Source organism: Bombina bombina, chromosome 5 (genome assembly GCF_027579735.1).
Source record: "Bombina bombina isolate aBomBom1 chromosome 5, aBomBom1.pri, whole genome shotgun sequence".
Taxonomy (NCBI): Eukaryota; Metazoa; Chordata; class Amphibia; order Anura; family Bombinatoridae; genus Bombina; species Bombina bombina.
The window spans coordinates 309,826,756-309,845,649 of NC_069503.1; the positions used below are offsets into that span (position 1 = coordinate 309,826,756).

Below are 18,894 nucleotides of genomic sequence, written 5' to 3' on the forward strand. Positions count from 1 at the left end.
AGTCATTGATACCTTAATACAGGCACGAAAGCCTGTTACCAGGAAAATTTACCATAAGATATGGCGTAAATATCTTTATTGGTGTGAATCCAAGGGTTACTCATGGAGTAAGGTCAGGATTCCCAGAATATTATCCTTTCTTCAAGATGGTTTGAAAAAAGGATTGTCAGCTAGTTCTTTAAAAGGACAGATTTCTGCTCTGTCTATTCTTTTGCACAAGCGTCTGGCAGATGTTCCAGACGTTCAGGCATTTCTTCTGTTATGTGTGATCAGTCCACGGGTCATCATTACTTCTGGGATATAACTCCTCCCCAACAGGAAATGCAAGAGGATTCACCCAGCAGAGCTGCATATAGCTCCTCCCCTCTACGTCAGTCCCAGTCATTCTCTTGCACCCAACGACTAGATAGGATGTGTGAGAGGACTATGGTGATTATACTTAGTTTTTATGACTTCAATCAAAAGTTTGTTATTTTAAAATAGCACCGGAGCGTGTTATTACTTCTCTGGCAGAGTTTGAGGAAGAATCTGTCAGAGTTTTTTACTATGATTTTAACCGGAGTAGTTAAGATCATATTGCTGTTCTCGGCCATCTGAGGGAGGTAAAGGCTTCAGATCAGGGGACAGCGGGCAGATGAATCTGCATTGAGGTATGTAGCAGTTTTTATTTTCTGAATGGAATTGATGAGAAAATCCTGCCATACCGTTAAAATGACATGTATGTATACACTTCAGTATTCTGGGGATGGTATTTCACCGGAACTACTCTGTTAAAGGTCACTAATCCTTTTTAATAACTATTTACCATGTTAAACGTTTTTGCTGGAATGTAGAATCGTTTACATTGCTGAGGTACTGTGTGAATAAATATTTGGGCATTATTTTCCACTTGGCAGTTTTTTTGCTTTAATTGTGACAGTTTCGTTTCTCTTCACTGCTGTGTGGGAGAGGGAGGGGCCGTTTTTGGCGCTCTTTGCTACGCATCAAAAAATACCAGTCAGTTACTTTTATTTTTCCTGCATGATCCGGTTCATCTCTGATAGATCTCAGGGGTCTTCAAACTTCTTTGAAGGGAGGTAAATTCTCTCAGCAGAGCTGTGAGAATTCTTATAGTGACTGTGAATAAAAAACGTTGCTTTGTATTTTTTATGTCAAATTTAATTATTGTTATTTTACTAATGGGAACAAACCTTTGCTAAAAGTTTTGTTATTTCAAAGTTTGATGCTATAACTGTTTTTCAGTTCATTATTTCAACTGTCATTTAATCGTTAGTACCTCTTTGAGGCACAGTACGTTTTTTGCTAAAAAAGATTATAACCAAGTTGTAAGTTTTTTGCTAGTGTGTTAAACATGTCTGACTCAGAGGAAGATATCTGTGTCATTTGTTCCAATGCCAAGGTGGAGCCCAATAGAAATTTATGTACTAACTGTATTGATGCTACTTTAAATAAAAGTCAATCTGTACAATGTGAACAAATTTCACCAAACAGCGAGGGGAGAGTTATGCCGACTAACTCGCCTCACGCGGCAGTACCTGCATCTCCCGCCCGGGAGGTGCGTGATATTTTGGCGCCTAGTACATCTGGGCGGCCATTACAGATAACATTACAAGATATGGCTACTGTTATGACTGAAGTTTTGTCTAAATTACCAGAACTAAGAGGCAAGCGTGATCACTCTGGGGTGAGAACAGAGTGCGCTGACAATGCTAGGGCCATGTCTGATACTGCGTCACAGCTCGCAGAGCATGAGGACGGAGAGCTTCATTCTGTGGGTGACGGTTCTGATCCAAACAGATTGGACTCAGATATTTCAAATTTTAAATTTAAATTGGAGAACCTCCGTGTATTACTAGGGGAGGTCTTAGCAGCTCTCAACGATTGTAACACCGTTGCAATACCAGAGAAACTGTGTAGGTTGGATAAATACTTTGCGGTACCGGCGAGTACTGACGTTTTTCCTATACCTAAGAGACTAACTGAAATTGTTACTAAGGAGTGGGATAGACCCGGTGTGCCGTTCTCACCCCCTCCAATATTTAGAAAGATGTTTCCAATAGACGCCACCACTCGGGACTTATGGCAAACGGTCCCCAAGGTGGAGGGAGCAGTTTCTACTTTAGCTAAGCGTACCACTATCCCGGTGGAGGATAGCTGTGCTTTCTCAGATCCAATGGATAAAAAATTAGAGGGTTACCTTAAGAAAATGTTTGTTCAACAAGGTTTTATATTACAACCCCTTGCATGTATCGCGCCGATTACGGCTGCGGCAGCATTTTGGATTGAGTCGCTTGAAGAGAACCTTAGTTCATCTACGCTAGACGACATTACGGACAGGCTTAGAGTCCTTAAACTAGCTAATTCCTTCATTTCGGAGGCCGTAGTACATTTAACCAAACTTACGGCTAAGAACTCAGGATTCGCCATACAGGCACGTAGGGCGCTGTGGCTAAAATCCTGGTCAGCTGATGTTACTTCTAAGTCCAAATTACTTAATATACCTTTCAAGGGGCAGTCTTTATTTGGGCCCGGTTTGAAAGAGATTATCGCTGACATTACAGGAGGTAAGGGCCACGCCCTACCTCAAGACAAAGCCAAAGCTAAGGCTAGACAGTCTAATTTTCGTCCCTTTCGGAACTTCAAAACAGGAGCAGCATCAACCTCCACTGCACCAAAACAGGAAGGAGCTGTTGCTCGTTACAGGCAAGGCTGGAAGCCTAACCAGTCCTGGAACAAGAGCAAGCAGGCCAGGAAACCTGCTGCTGCCCCAAAGACAGCATGAACCGAGAGCCCCCGATCCGGGACCGGATCTAGTGGGGGGCAGACTCTCTCTCTTCGCCCAGGCCTGGGCAAGAGATGTTCAGGATCCCTGGGCACTAGAGATCATATCTCAGGGATACCTTCTAGACTTCAAATTATCTCCCCCAAGAGGGAGATTTCATCTGTCAAGGTTGTCAACAAACCAGATAAAGAAAGAAGCGTTTCTACGCTGCGTACAAGATCTGTTAATAATGGGAGTGATCCATCCGGTTCCGCGGTCGGAACAAGGACAAGGGTTCTACTCAAACCTGTTTGTGGTTCCCAAAAAAGAGGGAACTTTCAGGCCAATCTTAGATTTAAAGATTCTAAACAAATTCCTAAGAGTTCCATCGTTCAAAATGGAAACTATTCGGACAATCTTACCCATGATCCAAGAGGGTCAGTACATGACCACAGTGGATTTAAAGGATGCTTACCTTCACATACCGATCCACAAAGATCATCACCGGTATCTAAGGTTTGCCTTCTTAGACAGGCACTACCAGTTTGTAGCTCTTCCATTCGGATTGGCTACGGCTCCAAGAATCTTCACAAAGGTTCTGGGTGCCCTTCTGGCGGTACTAAGACCGCGAGGGATTTCGGTAGCTCCATACCTAGACGACATTCTAATACAAGCTTCAAGCTTTCAAACTGCCAAGTCTCATACAGAGTTAGTTCTGGCATTTCTAAGGTCGCATGGATGGAAAGTGAACGAAAAGAAGAGTTCTCTTTTTCCTCTCACAAGAGTTCCATTCTTGGGAACTCTTATAGATTCTGTAGAAATGAAGATTTACCTGACAGAGGACAGGTTAACAAAGCTTCAAAATGCATGCCGTGTCCTTCATTCCATTCAACACCCGTCAGTAGCTCAATGCATGGAGGTGATCGGCTTAATGGTAGCGGCAATGGACATAGTACCTTTTGCACGCCTACACCTCAGACCTCTGCAATTATGCATGCTAAGTCAGTGGAATGGGGATTACTCAGATTTGTCCCCTACTCTGAATCTGAATCAAGAGACCAGAAATTCTCTTCTATGGTGGCTTCATCGGCCACACCTGTCCAGGGGGATGCCATTCAGCAGGCCAGACTGGACAATTGTAACAACAGACGCCAGCCTACTAGGTTGGGGCGCTGTCTGGAATTCTCTGAAGGCTCAGGGACTATGGAATCAGGAGGAGAGTCTCCTTCCAATAAACATTCTGGAATTGAGAGCAGTTCTCAATGCCCTTCTAGCTTGGCCCCAATTAACAACTCGGGGGTTCATCAGGTTTCAGTCGGACAACATCACGACTGTAGCTTACATCAACCATCAGGGAGGGACAAGAAGCTCCCTAGCAATGGTGGAAGTATCAAAGATAATTCGCTGGGCAGAGTCTCACTCTTGCCACCTGTCAGCAATCCACATCCCGGGAGTGGAGAACTGGGAGGCGGATTTCTTGAGTCGCCAGACTTTTCATCCGGGGGAGTGGGAACTTCATCCGGAGGTCTTTGCCCAAATACTTCGACGTTGGGGCAAACCAGAGATAGATCTCATGGCATCTCGCCAGAACGCCAAACTTCCTCGCTACGGGTCCAGATCCAGGGATCCGGGAGCGGTTCTGATAGATGCTTTGACAGCACCTTGGAACTTCGGGATGGCTTATGTGTTTCCACCCTTTCCGCTGCTTCCTCGATTGATTGCCAAAATCAAGCAGGAGAGAGCATCAGTGATTCTAATAGCGCCTGCATGGCCACGCAGGACTTGGTATGCAGATCTAGTGGACATGTCATCCTGTCCGCCTTGGTCTCTACCTCTAAGACAGGACCTTCTGATACAGGGTCCATTCAAACATCAAAATCTAACTTCTCTGAAGCTGACTGCTTGGAAATTGAACGTTTGATTTTATCAAAACGTGGCTTTTCTGAGTCGGTTATTGATACCCTGATACAGGCTAGGAAGCCTGTTACCAGAAAGATTTACCATAAAATATGGCGTAAATACCTATACTGGTGCGAATCCAAACATTACTCATGGAGTAAGGTTAGGATCTCTAGGATATTGTCCTTTCTACAAGAAGGGTTAGAAAAGGGTTTATCAGCTAGTTCATTAAAGGGACAGATTTCAGCTCTGTCCATCTTGTTACACAGGCGTCTGTCAGAAAATCCAGACGTCCAGGCTTTTTGTCAGGCTTTAGCTAGGATCAAGCCTGTGTTTAAAGCTGTTGCTCCGCCATGGAGTTTAAACTTAGTTCTTAACGTTTTACAGGGTGTTCCATTTGAACCCCTTCATTCCATTGATATAAAATTGTTATCTTGGAAAGTTCTGTTTTTAATGGCTATTTCCTCGGCTCGAAGAGTCTCTGAGTTATCAGCCTTACATTGTGATTCTCCTTATCTGATTTTTCACTCAGACAAGGTAGTTCTGCGTACTAAACCTGGGTTCTTACCTAAGGTGGTCACTAACAGGAATATCAATCAAGAGATTGTTGTTCCATCCTTGTGTCCAAATCCTTCTTCAAAGAAGGAACGTCTTCTACACAATCTGGATGTAGTTCGTGCCCTCAAGTTCTACTTGCAGGCAACTAAAGATTTTCGCCAAACTTCTTCCCTGTTTGTCGTTTATTCTGGACAGAGGAGAGGTCAAAAAGCTTCTGCTACCTCTCTCTCTTTTTGGCTTCGTAGCATAATACGTTTAGCCTATGAGACTGCTGGTCAGCAGCCTCCTGAAAGAATTACAGCTCACTCCACTAGAGCTGTGGCTTCCACTTGGGCCTTTAAGAATGAGGCCTCTGTTGAACAGATTTGCAAGGCTGCAACTTGGTCTTCGCTTCATACTTTTTCCAAATTTTACAAATTTGACACTTTTGCTTCTTCGGAGGCTATTTTTGGGAGAAAGGTTCTTCAGGCAGTGGTTCCTTCTATATAATGAGCCTGCCTATCCCTCCCGTCATCCGTGTACTTTTGCTTTGGTATTGGTATCCCAGAAGTAATGATGACCCGTGGACTGATCACACATAACAGAAGAAAACATAATTTATGCTTACCTGATAAATTCCTTTCTTCTGTTGTGTGATCAGTCCACGGCCCGCCCTGTTTTAAGGCAGGTAAATATCTTTTAAATTATACTCCAGTCACCACTTCACCCTTGGTTACTCCTTTCTCGTTGATTCTTGGTCGAATGACTGGGACTGACGTAGAGGGGAGGAGCTATATGCAGCTCTGCTGGGTGAATCCTCTTGCATTTCCTGTTGGGGAGGAGTTATATCCCAGAAGTAATGATGACCCGTGGACTGATCACACAACAGAAGAAAGGAATTTATCAGGTAAGCATAAATTATGTTTTTGTCATGCTTTGGTTAGAATCAAGCCTGTGTTTAAACCTGTTGCTCCCCCATGGAGCTTAAATTTGGTTCTTAAAGTTCTTCAAGGAGTTCGGTTTGAACCTCTTCATTCCATAGATATCAAACTTTTATTTTGGAAAGTTCCTTTTTTGGTAGCTATTTCCTCGGCTCGTAGAGTCTCAGAGTTATCTGCTTTACAATGTGATTCTCCTTATCTGATCTTCCATACGGATAAGGTAGTCCTGCGTACCAAACCTGGGTTTTTACCTAAGGTGGTATCTAACAAGAATATCAATCAAGAGATTGTTGTTCCATCCTTGTGTCCTAATCCTTCTTCAAAGAAGGAACGTCTATTACACAATCTGGACGTGGTTCGTGCTTTAAAGTTTTACTTACAAGCTACTAAAGATTTTCGTCAAACATCTGCTTTGTTTGTTGTCTACTCTGGACAGAGGAGAGGTCAAAAGGCTTCGGCGACCTCTCTTTCTTTTTGGCTAAGAAGCATAATCCGCTTAGCCTATGAGACTGCTGGACAGCAGCCTCCTGAAAGGATTACAGCTCATTCTACTAGAGCTGTGGCTTCCACTTGGGCCTTTAAAAATGAGGCTTCTGTTGAACAGATTTGCAAGGCGGCGACTTGGTCTTCGCTTCATATTTTTTCCAAATTCTACAAATTTGATACTTTTGCTTCTTCGGAGGCTTTTTTGGGGGAAAAGGTTTTACAGGCAGTGGTACCTTCCGTTTAAGTACCTGCCTTGTCCCTCCCTTCATCCGTGTACTTAAGCTTTGGTATTGGTATCCCACAAGTAATGGATGATCCCTGGACTGGATACACCTTACAAGAGAAAACACAATTTATGCTTTCCTGATAAATATTTCTCTTGTGGTGTATCCAGTCCACGGCCCGTCTTGTCATTTTAAGGCAGATAATTTTTTCATTTAAACTACAGTCACCACTGCACCCTATGGTTTCTCCTTTCTCTGCGTGTTTTCGGTCGAATGACTGGATATGGCAGTTATGGGAGGAGCTATATAACAGCTCTGCTGTGGGTGTCCTCTTGCAACTTCCTGTTGGGAATGAGAATATCCCACAAGTAATGGATGATCCGTGGACTGGATACACCACAAGAGAAATAAATTTATCAGGTAAGCATAAATTGTGTTTTTTACCCTGCTTTACTGTCCCTTTAATCTGTAACAAAATACAGCAGCTTTTTTTCTTTCTTTTTTTGCTAGAATGTCCATTCAATGTTTTATATATATATATATATATTTTTTTTTTTTATTTTTTTTTACTTTTCAAAATATTTTGTTTCCTAGCACAAACCACAATATCTAAGTTTGTTACTTTAATTTCCTCTCCCTCAGGGTTCTGCATTAAGATCAATCCCAATGCCCACCTCGAGTATCTTGGTGCCAAAATCTATTGGTTCACGAGTTTCATGTAATGTTGAAGGAATAAGTCCAGAACTTGAAAAAGTCTTCATAAAGGAAACCAATGAAAAGGACGATGTAAAGGTAAGAGACATTTGACTTTGCAAATATCTATTCTTTCTTGTGGAGCAATAGTGCATGTTAATAGAAACAAAAGCCTTGGGATACTTAGCCATTCTTTAAACTTCAGTAGATGTATAGTTATTTTTCAGTATTATAGAACATTTTCTTTATTATTTTTTATGTTATTGCTTATTTTGTTATATGCTGAAATAAATGGTCACATTTGAGTTGATTAACCATTTAATCTCATAAAAATATGGGAATCTAATTACTGGATATCCACTAGTACATCCTACAAACTTTGAGACCTTTAGCATGAGTGGTCATAGGACCATGAAACCCACAAGAAATTCATGCTTTGTCATTCATTCCTTTGAGATTACTTGTAGAGATGCACCAAGAAAATTAGCAGTTGGAAGTAAGGTATATATACTTAATGCATGTGGAACCATTTACCATAACAGAGCTCCAAAAGCTCAATTTTGTTTTGTCACTTGAAATGATATACAGACAATATTACTATATATATCATTAGAAGTAAATTTTGGTATGGACCACTCTTATTTGGAACACTATTTTAAAAGTCAAGGAGCAGATGATTCTACATTTTGATATAGCTCACGTAAGTTTGCTTCAGGACTTACATGTGTATATATACTATAAAGTTCTTTAGTTTGTTTCACAAATACACTGCTGAGCCATTTTTTAGTATCAGTTTACGGTTCCAAAACAGCAAAAAATTGTATACCTATTTCTTTCGTAAGACGAGTATAGTCCATAGGTGTCCATAACGTGGGATATATTTCCTGTCACTAGGAGGAGGTCAAGAACCCTCACAGGAGCTTTAATCCCTCCCGTCTCCTCTCCCCCAACCAGTTTGTTCATGGCTGGGAGCAGTGCACTGCAAGCAAGATTTTATTAATTTCTATCTATTTATTGGAAACTCAGACCTGACTTTGAGACCCATTACCCCTCTTCCATCTTCACTCAGGGAAGACTTCAGGATATTTTTTCCAAGATTCTGAGTGAAGCAGGGGTAAAGGAATACCTCAATTATGGTATGTCAGTACTCTCACGGGTTATTCTCTTAGCCTCCACCTGAATGTTTAATGATTTATCCACAAGTGTTCTCTGCAATATATTTACTTGTACTGTATTGGCTCTCTACTGGATCAGCATCCTGTGAGGGATAAAGGCCTCAGCAAGCTGGTAAGATACAGTGGAGGGGTGCTGCAGTCTAGGTAAGTGACTCAGACACTAAACACAGCCCAGGAACTATCCCTCTCCCTTTGTATAGGTACTACATAGTTTACATAGCCTTTTTCACATAACTCTTTACCTATGTGCACCAACTATTGTGGAATTCAGAGTTAAAATCCCTTTTTCTCTTGTAAGGTGTATCCAGTCCACGGATTCATCCTTTACTTGTGGGATATTCTCCTTCCCTACAGGAAGTGGCAAAGAGAGCACACAGCAGAGCTGTCCATATAGCTCCCCCTCTAGCTCCACCCCCCAGTCATTCTCTTTGCCGGCTCTAAGCACTAGGGTCTCTCTCGGGAGGGTAAAGTGAATGTGGTGTTAGAATTGTAGTTTTTATTATCTTCAATCAAAAGTTTATTTTAAATGGTACCGGTTTGTACTATTTACTCTCTAGCAGAAAAGTGATTAAGATTTCTGCTGAGAGGAAGATGATTTTAGCATGTTGTAACTAAAATCCACTGCTGTTCAAACACAGGACTGAGGAGTACCAGAAAACTTCAGTTGGGCGGAACAGTTTGCAGGGTAGACTGCAATGAGTTATGTTCAGTCATTTATTTCTAGACAAGACTGAGATAATGCTAGAAGAGACTGACAATATCCCCATGAGGGGAGGGTAAGCTATGTTCAGAGACTTAGTAAGGAATTGAATGCTTACATAACAGGGCTAATTATGCTGGTTGACACTAATTAAGGGCAATCAATTGTTTTTTTTAGGAAAAATATAGTTTGTAAGACACTTTGAAAGTCCTTTTGGGTTCTTTATGGGGTTGTTACCCACATGGCTATTTTTTTATTCACTTAGAAGTTTCTTAGGCCTCACAGCTCCGGAGTAGAGTGGGAGGGGCCTAATTTTGCGCCTCAGATGCGCAGTTAGAATTGCATAGAAGTTCATGCTGCTTCACATGGAAGGTCCTGCTGCTGTTTGAGGGCCTAAAGGAAGCTATATTCCCCCAAATCTGGTCCCTAAGGGCAGGTAGGGCCACAGCAGTGCTGTGGCAAGGTGCTGTAGTAATTTTAACCGGTTGTTGGCTTTAGGCTGCTCCGGTTTGGGCATTAAGGGGTTAATTGTTTTGCTTGCTAGGGGTGCAATCTTACTAAGGCTTTAGGTACATACTGTGAAAATTTCAAAAAGATTACTGCATTTTTCACTGTTTTGCAAAATTGTGTGACTTTTTTTATCTCTTAAAGGCACAGTAACGTTTTTTCAAATTGTGTTTTTTAATTGATTAAAGTGATTTCCAAGCCTGTTTGTGTATACTGCTAGTCTGTTAAACATGTCTGACACCAAGGAAAATCCTTGTTCAATGTGTTTAGAAGCCATGGTGGAACCCCCTCTCAATGTGTCCCACTTGTACTGATATGTCTATACACTTTAAAGATCATATTGTTGCACTTAAGAATGTGGCCCAAGATGATTCTCAGACTGAAGGTAACGAGGGTAGCCCGTCTACCTCTCCCCAAGTGTCACAACCAGTTATGCCCGCTCAAGCGATGCCTAGTACTTCTAGTGCGTCTAACCCTTTTACATTACAAGACTTAGCGGCAGTCATGGATAATTCTCTTGCAGCTTTCTTATCTAAACTGCCCGTGTTACCTGCAGAGCGTGATAGCTCCGTTTTAAGAACAGATTATGAGCATTCTGACGCTTTGGTAGCCGTATCCGATATACCCTCACAACGCTCTGAAGTGGGAGCGAGGGATTTGATGTCTGAGGGAGAAGTCTCTGATTCAGGAAGGGTTCCTCCTCAGACAGATTCAAATACATTGGCTTTTAAATTTAAACTAGAACACCTCCGCGTTTTGCTCAGGGAGGTATTGGCTACTCTGGATGACTGCGACCCTTTGGTTCTCCCAGAGAAATTGTGTAAAATGGACAAGTACCTAGAGGTCCCTGTTTACACTGATGCGTTTCCGGTCCCTAAGAGGATTGCGGATATCGTTACTAGGGAGTGGGATAGACCAGGCGTCCCCTTTGTTCCCCCTCCTGTTTTTAAGAAAATGTTCCCCATGTCTGACCCCATGCGGGACTCGTGGCAGACGGTCCCTAAGGTGGAAAGGGCTGTTTCTTCACTGGCTAAGCGCACAACCATACCAATTGAGGACAGTTGTGCTTTTAAAGACCCTATGGATAAAAAGTTAGAGGGTTTACTTATGAAAATTTTTGTTCAACAAGGTTTTCTTCTCCAACCTATTGCCTGCATTATTCCTGTAACTACTGCAGCTGCTTTCTGGTTTGAGGCGCTGGAAGACTCGCTCCAGACGGAGACCTCATATTAGGAAATTTATAGATAGAATTAAGGCTATAAAGCTAGCTAATTCTTTTATCACAGACGCCGCTTTCCAAATAGCTAAGTTAATGGCAAAAAATTCAGGTTTCGGCATTTTTGCACGCAGGGCGTTATGGCTAAAGTCCTGGTCGGCCGATGTGTCGTCAAAATCAATGCTTTTGAACATCCCTTTCAAAGGAAAGACCCTCTTCGGGCCTGAATTGAAAGAGATTATTTCAGAAATCACCGGGGGAAAAGGCCATGCTCTCCCTCAGGACAAGTCCTTTAAGACAAAGAACAAAGCTAATTTTCGTTCCTTTCGTAATTTCAGGAACTGCCCCGCTTCATCCTCTCCGGCTGCAAAGCAAGAGGGTAATGCTTCACAGCCCACGGCAACCTGGAAACCTTACCAGGGCTGGAATAAGGGTAAACAGGCCAAAAAGCCTGCAGCTGCCACCAAGACAGCATGAAGGTGTAGCCCCCGATCCGGGACCGGATCTAGTTAGGGCAGACTCTCTCTCTTCGCTCAGGCCTGGGCAAGAGATGTACACGATCCTTGGGCATTAGAGATTGTATCCCAGGGATATCTTCTAGAATTCAAGGACTCTCCTCCAAGGGGAAGGTTCCACATTTCTCGTCTGTCTACAGATCAGACAAAGAAAGAGGTGTTTTTACGCTGTGTAGAAGATCTACATGCCATGGGAGTGATCCACCCAGTTTCAATTGCGGAAAAAGGGTTGGGCTTTTTCTCAAACCTGTTTGTGGTTCCCAAAAAAGAGGGTACTTTCAGACCCATCCTGGATCTAAAAATTCTAAACAGATTCCTCATAGTCCCATCATTCAAAATGGAAACCATTCGGACAATCTTACCAATGATCCAGGAAGGTCAATATATGACTACCGTGGATCTAAAGGATGCATACCTACACATTCCTATCCACAAAGATCATCACCAGTTTCTCAGGTTCGCTTTTCTGGACAAGCATTACCAGTTTGTGGCTCTTCCCTTCGGCTTAGCCACTGCTCCCAGAATTTTCACAAAGGTGCTAGGGTCCCTCCTGGTGGTTCTAAGACCGCAGGGCATAGCAGTAGCGCCTTACCTAGTCAACAACTTAACTCAGGTGCCGTCTTTCAAAAGAGCCAAGTCTCACACGGAGATTGTATTGGCCTTTCTGAGGTCTCATGGGTGGAAGGTGAACATCAAAAAGAGTTCTCTTTCCCCTCTCACAAGGGTTCCCTTCCTAGGGACTCTAATAGACTCGGTTCTTCATTCTAATAGACTCGAGTTCTTCATTCCATTCCCCGGCCATCTGTAGCTCAGTGAATGGAGACAATCGGATTAATGGTAGCAGCAATGGACATAGTCCCTTTTGCTCGGATACACCTCAGACCACTGCAACTATGCAGGCTCAAACAGTGGAATGGGGATTATGCAGATTTGTCTCCTCAAATTCAGTTGGACCAGAGACCAGAGATTCTCTTCTCTGGTGGTTGTCTCAGGATCACCTGTCTCAGGGAATATGTTTCCGCAGGCCAGAGTGGATCATTGTAACGACCGACGCCAGTCTGGTAGGCTGGGGTGCGGTCTGGGACTCCCTGAAAGCTCAGGGCTTATGGTCTCGGGAAGAAACTCTTCTCCCGATAAACATTCTGGAACTGAGGGCGATATTCAACGCTCTTCAGGCATGGCCTCAACTAGCTGCGGCCAAATTCATCAGATTTCAGTCGGACAACATCACGACTGTAGTCAATCATCAGGGGGGAACAAAGAGTTCCCTAGCGATGACGGAAGTAACCAAAATAATCAGGTGGGCGGAGGATCACTCCTGCCATCTCTCAGCAATTCACATCCCAGGAGTAGACAACTGGGAGGCGGATTTTCTAAGTCATCAGACTTTTCACCCGGGGGAATGGGAATTCCATCCGGAGGTGTTTGCCCAGCTGACTCAGCTATGGGGCATTCCAGAGTTGGATCTGATGGCGTCCCGTCAGAACACTAAGCTTCCTCTCTACGGGTCCAGGTCCCGGGATCCCAAGGCGGTATTGATAGATGCTCTAGCAGCGCCTTGGTCCTTCAATCTGGCTTATGTTTTTACACCGTTTCCCCTTCTCCCTCGTCTGGTCGCCAGAATCAAGCAGGAGAAGGCTTCAGTGATTCTGATAGCACCTGCGTGGCCACGCAGGACTTGGTATGCAGACCTAGTGGACATGTCATCTGTCCCACCATGGACACTGCCAATGAGGCAGGATCTTCTAATACAGGGTCCGTTCAAGCATCCAAATCTAATTTCTCTGCGTCTGACTGCTTGGAGATTGAACGCTTAATTCTATCAAAGTGTGGTTTCTCTGAGTCAGTTATAGATACCTTGATTCAGGCTAGAAAGCCTGTCACCAGGAAAATCTACCATAAGATATGGCGGAAATATCTTTGTTGGTGTGAATCCAAGGGTTACTCATGGAGTAAGATTAGGATTCCCAGAATACTGTCTTGCCTCCAAGAAGGATTGGAGAAAGGATTGTCAGCTAGTTCCTTAAAAGGACAGGTATCTGCTCTGTCTATTCTTTTACACAAGCGTCTGGCAGAGGTACCAGACGTTCAAGCGTTTACTCAGGCTTTAGTCAGAATCAAGCCTGTCTATAAACCTGTGGCTCCGCCATGGAGTCTAAACCTAGTTCTTTCAGTTCTTCAAGGGGTTCCGTTTGAACCTTTACATTCCATAGATATTAAGTTATTATCTTGGAAAGTTTTGTTTTTGGTAGCTATCTCTTCTGCTCGAAGAGTCTCAGAGTTATCTGCTTTAGTGTGATTCACCTTACCTGGTGTTCCACGCAGATAAGGTAGTTTTGCGTACCAAACCTGGTTTTCTTCTTAAAGTTGTTTCTAACAAGAATATTAACCAGGAAATTGTTGTTCCTTCTCTGTGTCCTAACCCTTCTTCGAAGAAGGAACATCTGTTACACAATCTTGATGTGGTTCGTGCTTTAAAGTTCTATTTACAAGCAACTAAGGATTTCAGACAAACATCTTCCTTGTTTGTTATCTATTCTGGTAAGAGGAGAGGTCAGAAAGCGACTGCTACCTCTCTTTCCTTTTGGCTGAAAAGCATCATCCGTGTGGCCTATGAGACTGCGGGCCAGCAGCCTCCTGAGACTATTTCTGCTCATTCTACCAGAGCAGTGGCTTCCACATGGGCTTTTAAAAACAAGGCTTCTGTTGAACAGATTTGTAAGGCAGCGACTTGGTCTTCGCTGCATACTTTTTCCAAATTTTCCAAATTCGATACTTTTGCTTTTTCGGAGGCTATTTTTGGGAGAAAGGTTTTACAAGCAGTGGTGCCTTCCGTTTAAGGTACCTGTCTTATTCCCTCCCTTCATCTGTGTCCTAAAGCTTTGGTATTGGTATCCCACAAGTAAAGGATGAATCCGTGGACTGGATAAACCTTACAAGAGAAAACAGAATTTATGCTTACCTGATAAATTACTTTCTCTTGTGGTGTATCCAGTCCATGGCCCGCCCTGGCAATTAAGTCAGGTAATAATTTTTTGTTTAAACTACAGTCACCACTGCACCCTATGGTTTCTCCTTTTTCTTCCTAACCTTCGGTCGAATGACTGGGGGGTGGAGCTAGAGGGGGAGCTATATGGACAGCTCTGCTGTGTGCTCTCTTTGCCACTTCCTGTAGGGAAGGAGAATATCCCACAAGTACAGGATGAATCCGTGGACTGGATACACCACAAGAGAAAGTAATTTATCAGGTAAGCATAAATTCTGTTTTTCATTGCCTTATTACCCCTTAGCATACCTCAATATGTTTTAGTCCTGGGTTCACTATTTCCTCACAGATCAAAAAAAACTACACAGTCTCTTTAAATAAACAGCTATTTACCTTATGCAGTTAGTGGTTCAGCTAATGATGGATGAGTTTCGGTGGCCAAAGTGGGTAGGGGGCTTTATTCAATATAATATGTGTATAGTGTGTTTTAGTGGGGTTTTTTGTGTGTTTTTTACTGGCCTTTAAAGTGAAAGTCAATCCTAGCATTTGTAAAATGCAAGGATTGACCATTGTAACAAAGGGGACTTTGTTATATTCATGAAATATAACATTCTCTGTGCAGAAAGCTCCTGTTTTTTGGGGTTTTTTTTTAGGCTGATAATATAAGGTTTTGAAAAATATCTTTACTTACAAATACCTGCAGTTTTACTTAATATTTTGCAGTCATATCTGTACCCCCAATTTAAGTAAAAAAAAGGGGGTTCCCTGATAGTTAAATCAGGAAGGTGAGGGTGGTGGGCAAACACCCAGATCCCCTCTATTGTAATATATATATGTCGAGGCAGTGCCTAGTGCCTATATGAGTATATTACAAAGAAAGAGAAAAAAGAATCACTATAGTGGCACACTAATGCTATAAGTGGGTAATACGTCCAATCTTAATAATAGAAGGATGGAGAATCGGATAAATAGATTAAAACTTAACTTTTACTATTATAACTTTATTAAAAATGGGGGGTGAATAAACACAAACGCTTAAAAACAAATATATGAGGATGACTGCTCCCTGAGTGTCACACCAATTTCTATTGTGTCTCTAGGCCGACTTTGGGTTAATGAAGGGAACGTATCATAAATATAAGGATGGAGGTATTAAGGTAGGTATCTATGGAAGAGCACAATTTTAGATCTCAGCCAGAAAGGCTGATATTGATTAACGTAGATATCCTGTTAAAACTACCAGAGCTCCCACCTTATATGGAATGGACTAAGCCTACAAATGTGAGCGGGGGGGGGGGGGGGGGGGGGGGACAGGTATAAACAAATAAGGGCTGAGTAAGATCTTAAAGGATTATGAATTTATGTAGGTATCAATCACAATTAATGATGGAACTGCCAAAAGGCAGCAGAATTAACTGACCACAATATTTAACCTTGTACCTTGATTACTGAGTAAGTAATACATTTAAGATCCACAGATGTTTAAATCTAGGACTAGTATTGGTATTAAGATGTCCAAAATTGAAGAGTATTACGTATCACAGGATTAATTGCTGGATAATACTTAAATTACCATTACTAATAATCAAACTGTAAGTGAGTAAGAAGTCCAGCCATAGCGACTGGGTTAATACCTTTTTAATACCGCAATAGATTTAGTAGATCTGAGGATGGTCACAGTATAAGTCAATTTGAGTCACAGCCAAAATCTTAATGTATCACAGTCTAAATGGCTTTTTATTACCGTTATTAATTTCAACACTTAAAGTTGATTAGTATAGTAGCCAGAACGGTTGAAGTTGTGGATGATAGGCCAAAAGACAAGTCTATTTATTTATATCAGCCATAGTGACTAGATAATACCTTAATCTTAAATACCGTAGGTAGTGATCTAGTAATACCTCAGCCAAAGTGGCTGGGTAGTACCTTTTTAATACCTTTACAAAAAGCTACCCTTTATTTAACTGCAGATGTAGGCAAAGTCAGACATGAGAAAATGATTGTTAAAGTTGGACCGCGTACAAATTACAGCCGTATAGGGAAAATCACTGTTAAAAGACAAAATACAGAGAGCAGTGTGAACGCCTAACGCGCGTTTCGTAACTGCTTTATCGAAGGCACCGATCATTGACCAGCTTTCCTCCTTTATATTGCCAACTTCCAATCACATCTAAGGAGTGTTGAGTGTCACTATCCAAAAAGATGCCCCTCTAAGACGTTGGTTAGATAGATTGATAATCTGTAGGTTGGCTTCATCTACCATCTTGGTCTTTTGGATATAATGTCATAACTGTGTGACTGTATTTCTTTCATGTAATTGGCAAGAGTCCATTAGCTAGTGACGTATGGGATATACAATCCTACCAGGAGGGGCAAAGTTTCCCAAACCTCAAAATGCCTATAAATACACTCCTCACCACACCCACAATTCAGTTTTACAAACTTTGCCTCCTATGGAGGTGGTGAAGTAAGTTTGTGCTTGATTTTCTATGTTGATATGCTTCTCAGCATTTTGAAGCCCAATTCCTCTGAGTATAGTGAATGTCAGAGGGATGTGAAGGGAGTATCACCTATTGAATTATATGGTTTACCTTGCGGGAAATCTTTTTCATAGGCTCTCTGTTATTGGTCGTAGAGATTCATCTCCTACCTCCCTTTCTTAGATCGACGATATTCTCTCATATACTCTCATATTTCATTACCTCTACTGATAACCGTTTCAGTACTGGTTTGGCTTTCTACTATATGTGGATGGGTGTCTTTTGGTAAGTATGTTTTCATTACTTAAGACACTCTCAGCTATGGTTTGGCACTTTATGTATTAATATAAAGTTTTAAATATATATATTGTACTTATATTTGCCATGAGTCAGGTTTATGTATATTTCCTTTTGCAGACTATATTTCATATTTGGGAAAAAACATATTTAGGAAAATATTTTTCTTGCCTGGGGTATAGTCTTTATTTGAATTGACTGCTTTCTCTTGTAAGGTGTATCCAGTCCACGGGTTCATCCATTACTTGTGGGATATTCTCCTTCTCAACAGGAAGCTGCAAGAGGACACCCACAGCAGATCTGTCTATATAGCTCCTCCCCTAACTGCCACCTCCAGTCATTCTCTTGCAGCTCTCGACAAGATAGGAAGTATCAAGAGATATGTGGTGACTTAGTGTAGTTTTACCTTCAATCAAAAGTTTGTTATTTTTAAACGGTACCGGCGTTGTACTGTTTTACTCTCAGGCAGAAATTAGAAGAAGAGTTCTGCCTTGGAGGTTGATGATCTTAGCGGTTTGTAACTACGGTCCATTGCTGTTCTCACACATAACTGAAGAGTATGGGACAACGTCAGTTGGGGGAACGATCTGCAGATTACCTGCTTTGAAGTATGTTCAGTATATTTATTTCTAGAGAGATGAATGAGTTCTAGAAAATGCTGACAGAGCCTTGTGTATTTGAGGTAAGCCTGATGCAGTGATTTAACAGCGACTGGGATCATGCTTACAAAACAGGGTAATACTCTTATTACTTAGTGACAGTTAAACGTTTACATGAATTCAAAAATAGGACATTTTTTCTCTGAGGGAGATAACTCTTTATTTGGGGCCTAGTTTCCACATGGCTAATCAGATACTCCTAGGAGTATTTTCTTAAGGCCCCTCTGGCATCCAGTACATGGTGGGAGGGGCCTATTTTAGCGCTCTAAATGCGCAGTTTTAATTCAGACTGAGACATCCAGCTTCCCTAGAGGAGTCATCTGGCACCTGAGGACCATTATAAGGGCTTTATTTCTGCACAAAATCGTACTTGAGGGCAGGTAGGAGCCTCAGCAGAGCTGTGGCAGGGTGCTTAACTGTCTTGTAACGTTTTTTAATGTTTTTAAATCCGGTTTGGGGCCTAAGGGGTTAATCATCCATTTGCAAGTGGGTGCAATGTTGCTTTAGTCCCTTACACACACAAACTAAAAATTTCAAAGACTTTACTATATTTTTAAACTGTTTTGCAGTTTAAGTGCTAGTTTTTTTCTCTTAAAGGCACAGTAACATTTTTGTTTAATTGCTGTTTCACCTTTATTTAAGTGTTTTCCAAGCTTGCTTGTCTCATTACTAGTCTGTTAAACATGTCTGACATAGAGGAAACTCCTTGTTCAATATGTTTAGAAGCCATGGTGGAACCCCCTCTTAGAATGTGTACCAAATGTACTGAAATTTCTATAAACTATAAAGACCATATTATGGAGCTTAAAGATTTATCT

At 41.9% G+C, this 18,894-nt stretch overlaps 1 protein-coding gene across 1 annotated transcript in view; it reads left to right on the top strand.

Annotated features, from left to right (window-relative positions):
* The window catches only part of GLCCI1 (glucocorticoid induced 1), a 474,455-nt gene that overhangs the window by 227,239 nt on the left and 228,322 nt on the right, over positions 1 to 18,894 (top strand). The window contains exon 5 of the mRNA XM_053714094.1: positions 7,491 to 7,640. Coding sequence (XP_053570069.1) covers positions 7,491 to 7,640 — 150 coding nt within the window. The remainder of the gene's footprint in view (positions 1 to 7,490; positions 7,641 to 18,894) is intronic.